This window comes from Sinocyclocheilus grahami, unplaced genomic scaffold, assembly GCF_001515645.1.
Source record: "Sinocyclocheilus grahami isolate Dianchi unplaced genomic scaffold, SAMN03320097.WGS_v1.1 scaffold112.1, whole genome shotgun sequence".
Lineage (NCBI taxonomy): Eukaryota > Metazoa > Chordata > Actinopteri > Cypriniformes > Cyprinidae > Sinocyclocheilus > Sinocyclocheilus grahami.
Genome location: NW_015505291.1, coordinates 22,023 through 31,688, shown reverse-complemented (window position 1 = coordinate 31,688; position 9,666 = coordinate 22,023). Strand labels below are relative to the sequence as shown.

The 9,666-nt window shown below is 34.5% G+C and overlaps 1 protein-coding gene across 3 annotated transcripts in view; it reads left to right on the top strand.

The window, feature by feature from the left end:
• The window catches only part of ppp3cb (protein phosphatase 3, catalytic subunit, beta isozyme), a 58,279-nt gene that overhangs the window by 36,804 nt on the left and 11,809 nt on the right, over positions 1 to 9,666 (top strand). For all 3 annotated transcript variants that reach the window (XM_016277429.1, XM_016277427.1, XM_016277428.1), the window contains exons 5-11: positions 712 to 857; positions 2,128 to 2,267; positions 6,246 to 6,323; positions 7,132 to 7,226; positions 8,573 to 8,698; positions 9,070 to 9,147; positions 9,484 to 9,568. In XM_016277429.1, coding sequence (XP_016132915.1) covers positions 712 to 857; positions 2,128 to 2,267; positions 6,246 to 6,323; positions 7,132 to 7,226; positions 8,573 to 8,698; positions 9,070 to 9,147; positions 9,484 to 9,568 — 748 coding nt within the window. The remainder of the gene's footprint in view (positions 1 to 711; positions 858 to 2,127; positions 2,268 to 6,245; positions 6,324 to 7,131; positions 7,227 to 8,572; positions 8,699 to 9,069; positions 9,148 to 9,483; positions 9,569 to 9,666) is intronic.

Sequence of the window (9,666 nt, the reverse complement as noted above, 5' to 3'; positions counted from 1 at the left end):
AATTTAGTTTGATCTAGATAAATGTATGATTAATATATATATATATATATATATATATATATATATATATATAAATGTATGTGTATATGTATATATCTTGTCATATATTTTTGTTATATAATTTGTCAACAAATTTTCCTCCATAGTATGACTATATTTGATTTTATATGACTATATACATTCACTCATTGTGACGTACATTTGAGAAGGTCATCACATTCAGTGTAGATTCTTGACACAGAGAACATTTGTATTCTTATACTACTACACTACAACATTGTTGTGTATTTTTACATATTGATTGTAATTTTTACATATTGATTGATCCAACTTCATTGTTGAGACAGTATTTATGTGTGAATAGAGGAAAGACGAGCGATGGAGAGATAATGCAGAGTGATGTGGCTGAACAGATTGGTAGATTTGGAGCAGTGAGATTGACACAGCACAGACTGTCTCTCTCACACACACACATCTCTGGTTTAGTGTCCTCTGAAAGTGTAAATGAATGCAGGAGCTTAATGTACAAATTAGTTTCATACAGAGAAAATAAACCTTTCAGAAGAAGCTCACTTCATTTCTGAGCTCTGGAGTGACATTACTTCTCATCCGTATCTCTCCTGCGCTCTCTTTGTTTGTCTCACTCTCTGTCTCTCGGGTGAAATTAGATGCTCCGTGCAGGTGTGTGATCTCTGTCTCTCTTCCTTTCAGGTAAAATCAAATACTCGGAGCAGGTGTACGACGCGTGCATGGATGCATTCGACTGTCTGCCTCTGGCTGCTCTGATGAATCAGCAGTTTTTGTGTGTTCATGGCGGCCTGTCTCCAGAGATACACACATTAGATGACATTAAGAGGGTGAGGAGGAATGTGTGTGTATATTATATATATATATATATATATATATATGACATCATTCTACCGTTCAAAAGTTTGGGTCAGCATTTAATTGACAAAAAGTGACTTTTTGACTACATTTTCACAAACTGTTTTTCTTTCAAATAAATGCTTGTTCTTTTGAAGTTTCTACTCAAAGAATAAAAAATGTGTCATGGTTTTCACAAATATATTAAGCAGCATGACTGTTTTCAACAAAAATAAGTAATGTTTCTTTAGCAGCAAATCAGCATATTAGAATGATTTCTGAAGGATCATGTGATACTAAAGACTGGAGTAATGATGCTGAAAATTCAGCTTCGCATCACAGGAATAAATTAAGTTTTAAAATATAATGCAAAATATAACAGCTATTTTATACTGTAATATTATTTATAAATATAATTTTTATTTTAATCATATAAATGCAGCCTTGGTGAGCATAAGAGACTAAACCACTAAAAATCTTACCCACCCCAAACTTTTGAACGGTAAATCCAGTTCCTGTTCCCCAGAAATTCTTTATCAAGCAGTCCTAGATTATTTAAAATGTTTTATGTCTTAAGACTGAGCTCTAACAACAGACGTTTGACGGATCTTCTGTAAATCTCCCATTATGCTTCTGGTGTATTTTCTTTAGCAATGAACAGGCTGTGCACAAACACAGCACACCACATTGTTTATTTTATTTTATTATTATTCTTGTCTTCTTTACTTTATACAACAAAGTATATTCTTATTTTCAATGTAGAAAAAACAAAAAATGAATGCAAAATATAAAAGTATAAAAGTAGTATTAACAAATTAAAACAGTGTGATGTAAAATAAGATAATAATACAGAAAAATATGGTTAAATATTAATAATGTTGTTCATTTATTAGTATTATTAGCATATTTAATTTTAGTGATGTTGACACTGAGCATATGACTCACTGTATTTATGTAAATACTTAAGATAAACATTTTAATATTTTAATTGGTAAATTATAACTAATACAGAGCCACTCTTTTGCATTTAGAATAAAATACAGCAACATTGTTTACATTTTTACATGTATTTTTTATTTTAGGAAAAAAAAAAAAGATTTGTGGGGAAATTTGTCAATTAATTTGCCTCCAGAGTATGGATATATTAAACATGCGCTCATTGTTATGCACATTTGAGAAGGTCATCGCATTCGGTATTGATTCTTGAAACAGCACATTTCTTATACTACTAGACAACTCACTGGCTCTCTGTTTGTCTCTCAGCTGGACAGGTTCAAGGAACCGCCAGCATTTGGCCCCATGTGTGATCTGCTCTGGGCTGACCCGCTGGAGGACTTTGGCAATGAAAAGAGTCAAGATTACTTCAGCCACAACAGTGTCCGCGGATGCTCCTACTTCTACAGGTAAACCACACAACAAACTGAGACTCTCCTGTTCTCACATTTCTCTTCAGAAAATCCCCAGTAACCTGAAATCTCAACTAGGGCTGCAACTAACGATTATTTTGGTAGTCGATTAGTTGGCCGATTATTATTATTATTATTATTTTCTTCTTTGATTAATCGGATATTTAAAAAAAGGCCAATTTTCTTTTTTTTGTTTTATTGACAAAAAAAAACATTATTTGACATTCTGCCCAATGTCCAACTAAATGCTATGAAAACGTACAGTGATGAATTGATTAGACCACCTGTCATAAAGAGAAAACAAATATTTTAGGAATCTGTCAAAAAAATCTAAAAATGTTATTGTCATTTATTGGGCAAATAACAAACTGAAAAAAATAAATAGTATTTATTCACATAATAACAAAAATGGCCTCCTATGTCTTTCATAACAGCTTGCATTCTTGCTGACATTGTTTAGGTATTTTTGACTGTAATTTGGAAAAAAACACTATAAAGTGTTATTTTTTTGCCTTTCTTTTTTATAGACAACAGCAATAACCATATTATAGCATTAGAAATAGCCTACTACTGTTAGTAAAGAGCTTACACAAATTGGAGGACTAACCTATACAGAAAGCTAAAAAAATATTTTGGTAATCACCAATATTGTTAGTTTAGTTTAGCAGCAGTGGCACAAACCTTACATAATTTGTTAAAAACCTTACATAAATTTTCTTTTAATAAATGTAAGCACTGTAGCCTATAGTGAATATAGTTTAAATCTCTACATTAGATAATAAAGATGAATAAAATCACAAACTCAGTGGTAACCAAATATGTAAGAGTAATGTTGTGCAGGAACACACGTTCACTTTGATCACAGTCACGTCTTACTGTCATTTCTTCACGTTTTACTGTGTGCAGGACGCACACGCATGTCAAACTGCCTGACAGGGCAAGCCATTACGCGAATTAAAGGGTTAGTTCACCCAAAAATGAAAATTAGCTTGTGTTTTACTCACCCTCGAAGCATCCTAGGTGTATATGACTTTCTTCTTTCAGTCGAATCCAGTCAGAGTTATATTAAAAATTGTCCTGGCTATTCCAAGCTCTATCATTGCAGTCAGCGGTTGTTGCAGTTGAACAGTCCACAAGTCGTCAAATAAAGCACGCGCATCCATAATAAAACGTGCTGCAGACGGCTCCGGGGGGTGAATAAAGGCCTCCTGAAGCGAATCCATGTGTTTTTGTAAGAAAAATATCCATATTTCAAACGTAATAATCACTTTCCATGGAAGCCATTCCGGCGGATGACGTAGTACGTCGGCGTTGCGTAATTAGTGACGAATGCGGAGAGAGAACAAAACAAAACACCGGTCATGAATTAGAACAAGAAAAACGTCTGAGGATTTCGATATAAATCAAGAGGAGACTGGTTTTCCTTTGCTAAAGTAAAGAAACTTTGCTTCCTTTGCTCCTATAAACAAACTCGCGAGACTAGCATATCTCAGAGGCGCGCACTGCACATACGTGCTGCGTCATCCGCCAGAACGCCTTCTGCTTATGACAGATACCGGAAGTGAGAGAAAAATGTTTATTACATTTGAAATATGGATATTTTTCTTACAAAAACGCATGCATTCACTACAGGAGGCCTTTATTCATCCCCCGGAGCCGTGTGAGGCATGTTTTATTATGGATGCGCGCGCTTTATTTGACACTTGTGGACTGTTCAACTGCAACACCTGCTGACTGCAATGATAGAGCTTGGAATAGCCAGGACAATTTTTAATATAACTCCAACTGGATTCGTCTGAAAGAAGAAAGTCATATACACCTAGGATGCTTCGAGGGTGAGTAAAACAATTTTCATTTTTGGGTGAACAAACCCTTTAAGTTTGTTTAAAGCTTAAAATAAAGAATTCTCATGTTGTGGGCAGGTTCACGTACTTCTCCCACAGCATCTCATTCTGTTTCCTCCACTATTTTTAGATGCATTTTGTAATTCAGTGCTGTAATTTGACATGACCGGCTGAAGTTGGACGTGCACTGTGGACAGACCCAACTAATTGATAATGAAAATCGTTGTCGATTATTTTCATTATCGATAATAATCGATTTTATCGATTCGTTTTTGCAGCCCTAGTCTCAACAATGACTCCATGATGATCCACATTTATTTTATAACGCTATACTCTTACTGTATGTCAACAATTGTGTCATTTATGTATCTTTATATTACCTCTAAGGAATTTTAGGAGAGCCATCTTAAATTTTAAGTCTTCTGCGCTATGAATGAGCAACCACTGAGCAAACGATGTTCCTCTGGGACTGTTTGTACAGTGAAATAAAGGTGCAGATGAAAGTCCAGCGCCTGAAGTGCTGCATGAGTTTAATTGGAATTGTAAAGCAGTCCAAACAGTAACCAGCCTCAGAACAACACAGAATCCCCACAATCCCACGGGAATCTGCGCTCTGCTGTTACCATGACAACTGGCTACTACTGCCAGATCCGCTGAGATATGAAGATACAGAGATATAGTGAGAACCTGAGAGAAAGACAGAAATGATGGAGCAGAAAAGGAAGAGGAGATAGAAAAGAGGGCCAAGCGATTAATCGAAATGAAACTGAAATCGTGATATGGCTTAGTGCGATTATCAAATCACGAAGGCTCCTATTTAATTAAATAAATAGTGAAGCATTTTGTAATGAGAAGCATTTTTAACCCTGTAGCCAACAAAGGAGAAGCAGTTTTCCACCAAATGAATGTACGATGGCTTAACATTTGAAAATAAAGACATTTAGACATAAATATTAGTATATTACATAATATTCTATACATATGTATATAATATTATTACATATATTATTTTTCTGTTATACTGTAAAATAAAATAGTAATAACGTAGAATGTATGTGTTTCTTATTTTGTTTATTTTTATTTAATAATCATAAAATTAAATAATAATAATAAACAATAATATAAAAAATACAAAATAAATATAAAACAAAATAAGAAATACATTACTATTATAATATAAAATAGTATTTAAGAAATAATAACAATGATAATAATAATACAAATTATTATTTTATAGTCATTGATATGATTTTTTTTGGCGAAATTACAAGGAATCACAGCAAACCTGCAGCAAGCAATCAAATCAAATGAACAAATAGATAGCATTTGTACTTTTTAAAATTACTTTTAGATTCAGGCTTACTGGAAAATATATAGAGAGAGAAAACGAGAGAAAGAGAAGGGAGACCACAGCTAACACTGCGCAGAATGTGAGTGAGAGCCTCGGGTGTGAACGTTACCCACAATCCTCACTGTTTTCGCTTCTTATGAAACCTTCTGAAATCAATGAAACACAGTGGATGATCGGTGTGTCTGTGTGCGCTTTAGGCCTGTTACTTTCAATATACCAGTATAAAAAAGAAAATAATAGACTGCTAAGTTAAACTAACAAATAACATGCAGGACTATTCTTCAACATGCAATCATACACCACCGAGTCTGAGTGCTCATCTCTTTACTAGTATCACATTTAGACCCTTCAGATATTTTGAGCAGAATATGATGGTGATTTTCTCAGTAAGCTGCACATTTTCATCACTGCTATCCCCTGGTGGCTGATAGCGGTAAAGACAATAATAAACACGCTAGCAACGGGTAAAGTCCTCTATCATAAATATCAGAAGGCTGTGTAATCAAATAAAACCTAATGAACTGGCAATGAGGTTTCAACAGATATGCTAGATCTAAATCACAAGTGCTAACTGGACTATTAGCAATGACACACTAACATCCTGTTGGAAAAAAGCAGTCTATGGTGGTTTGCTGAGCTTAGCTGGTTTTAGATGGTCTCTCAGCCTGACGAAGTATGTATTTAGCTAGTTATTTAGTCAAATGAGTTGTGTTATCAGTGAAGGACTGTAAAAAGTGCTTATCAAGCCTTGTTAACGTTGGTTTTATCATTTTTTTACAGCTATCCTGCAGTGTGTGAGTTTTTACAGACCAACAACTTACTGTCTGTCATCAGGGCACACGAGGCACAGGATGCCGGGTGAGAAACCAACACCAATATCACCTTTGACCTCTTGTTTCTTTTTATATGGCTGATTTTTGGCCTTCCTCACCTCCTACAAATATGCCTGATGAAACACCCACACAAAAGCAGTATGTGTATATTGACAGGCTGTTGGAGTTTGTGTTGATGGACGATCAAATACAGCAGACTGACAGACGCATAGAGCCATTGATTCTCCATAATCCACATACATTACAGTACAGTAGTGTTTATTGATCTAAAATGCCACCAGTGCACAAACATTCACCTATTCACCTCAGCCCAGGCCCACTTATCGGTCAGTGTAGCTTTAAATCTGCAAAGATACTCTACAATACTCCACAATAGTGAACTATACCCTACAGCAGAACAACAGTCAGTAATGCATCTACAATATTCAGTACAACAGACGACAACAACAGACAGCATGTTAGCTGAGTACATTAATTTTACACAGACTAATAATATTAATGTTCTTTAAACATATTTAAAGCATTTTATGTTCATAATTTTGTTGTATTGCATGCCTTTGAACATTAAAGGCACATTAAGTTATTTCAAATAAACAGTGAATAAAGGCTTCCAAACAATCATTTATTATGAACTGAGACTATATGCTTTGAGAAACTAAACTTTTTGAGGGTTTTAAACGGGGTCCACCACAAATAAGTACTTAATGTTTAGCTAAATCTGAGGAAGGAGATTATTTTTCCCTCACTTATTTCCTATTGTGATTCTGATTTAAGTTTCTGATTGCCATACTGTAATTATCTTCCTTCTCTTCTTTGTTTTCTTGCTCTCTCAGTTACCGTATGTACAGGAAGAGTCAGACTACAGGTTTCCCTTCTCTCATCACCATCTTCTCGGCTCCAAACTATCTGGACGTTTACAACAACAAAGGTCTGAATTCAGGGGGCTTTTTCATAAAAGACGCTAAGAAAAGTGGGGATTAAAGTCCAAAACCTGACTTGAAATAACCTAGGAAATCAATCGGGACTAAAGCGGTTTCATAAACGACAATTTAAGTTCATGCAGTCTCACTAATTCGATCCAGGTTCAGTGAGTCAAGATCATTTGATGTGCACACACTTACTTAAGCAGCCCTATGGCAAACAGCAAATATTTGTGCTGTTTAATGCATTTGAGACGTTGTGTTTTCCTCAGTGCATAACTGACACGTCACAGGTAATTTTTCACATGTAAATGTTAGAAAGTCATGCAAATATATCCATTTTACTGTCAGGAGTGGGCGGGGCTTCATGAGTGAACATGCGTGCTAAATATAATAGTGCAATAATTCTGAGTAAAATATACATTCTGCTAAAATATTTGTTGTTGGACATTAAATGTGACATGTAGAATTTTAATCCTATATAAGTGTATTTTAATGATAGCAGTAACTGTACATCAAATGTAAGCGGGCTAATACAGCCCTAATTACTAGCTCAAATGAGTTAAATGTGTATTCTACTTATCAGTTAAAATGTAGTCTGATTTCTATTATTTATTTCAATTTTTAATTCATTGATTTTAACTTTTAATTTAGTGTTTTTAATGTTTTAAAGAGCAATTTTGGATTGTAATGTTTTAATGTTCTACTAATAACCATAAAAGTCACAGCTATCATAAAAACAGATAGAAAGGCTGCATGGCTAGAAACTGCTGATCAACTGAATGCGCAAGTAGCAACCATGTTAAAATGTTAAAATGTTTTTATATATCTTTTTAAAAAAGGTCATTACATTTTGGGCACAATACATTAAATACAGTTGGTTGTAGCCTATATTTTTATATATTTGATTATTTAAGCTGCATTTTCTGTATACTTTTATTATTGGACTAATGATAAAGTCAACTAATTGTATGTGAGAAGTGTATGATAGATAGATAGATAGATAGATAGATATATTATTCATATACAGCATATCAACTTCCTGATTGTCCTGAAAAGGCTTAATTTTCTGTGCAAAATATTTTTTCTTATCTTTGTCTGAAATATGAAATGTAACCCAGGCATGTTGTTGATAGGTTTTCATATGGCTCTCCTACACAAACCTGTTTTTTAAGGTTTATAAACACTCAAGTATGTCAGAGGCCATTGTATGTAATGCAAGGCTTTGTGTTTTTGTTGTGTGTCAATCATGTACAAAAAAAAAGTAAGTTAAAGATGTTCATTAGAGAAGTAGAGATACTTATGTAAATGTTTTTTTGTGTGTGAATATAACTGCCTTAATGCCTGTCCGCAGCGGCCGTGCTTAAATACGAGAACAACGTAATGAACATACGACAGTTCAACTGCTCGCCACATCCATACTGGCTGCCCAACTTCATGGACGTCTTCACCTGGTCTCTTCCGTTCGTTGGAGAGAAAGGTGGGAAATTATAGGAAACATCTTCTTGAACAATGTTGCTCAATCTGCCTGGAGACAAATTCCTTATGTTTTCTTCATTCTGGGTGTGTGAGGAAAGTGGATGCGCTCTTCTGCTGACTTGTTAAAACAAAGCAGATGGAATAGCTCCATCTATTCTGTCCTAACAAGTCGAAATAGAATGAAGCAAATGAGCCATCCAAAAATATTTCGCTTGATAGAGATGGAGATTAAAGGACCAAGTTTATGCAGGATATCAATATGACCCTAGCATTTCTTGTAATGGTGGTGTTGTGAATTTATTTGTTCAAAATTATCATAGTGTATGCTTTGTCAAAAGATCTTGCCTTTTTTTTTTTTACCTTTGACTCTAGTGACAGAAATGTTGGTGAATGTCCTCAGTATCTGCTCTGATGATGAGCTTATGAACGATGAAGATGAGATCTTTGATGGTGAGGACTGCACATTATTGCACATACGTTTTTCCTCTGTTTTCTAAAACGCACAGGACTAGATCATTTAAATTATTACACCTATAGTTTTTAAAGTCAAATACAACTAAATGACAACTAAAATATGCATTTTGCTTAATTGTTGGCATTCTCTAACAACTTAAATTGTTTAGCAACTGAACAATGAACACTGATGTACTGTAGCTTTAAAAATAAGAATTAAGACGTCCCAGATTCATAGCAAAACATTGCTTCATTTTAAAATCTTGTTACGTAGAATATTCAGCTTCAGCATGTTGTTTATGAAATCAAAGTTTGTTTCCTTGTTCCTCTTAGCTAATGCTGCGGCCGCCCGTAAAGAGGTCATCAGAAACAAGATCCGTGCCATCGGTAAAATGGCCAAAATGTTCTCAGTCCTGCGGTGAGTCTGGAAGGGGTTGGGAAGATGTTTGTGGTTTGGGTGTGTAGGACATTTAAAAAAAAAAAAAAAAAAAAAAAAAAAAAATTTTTATATTTATT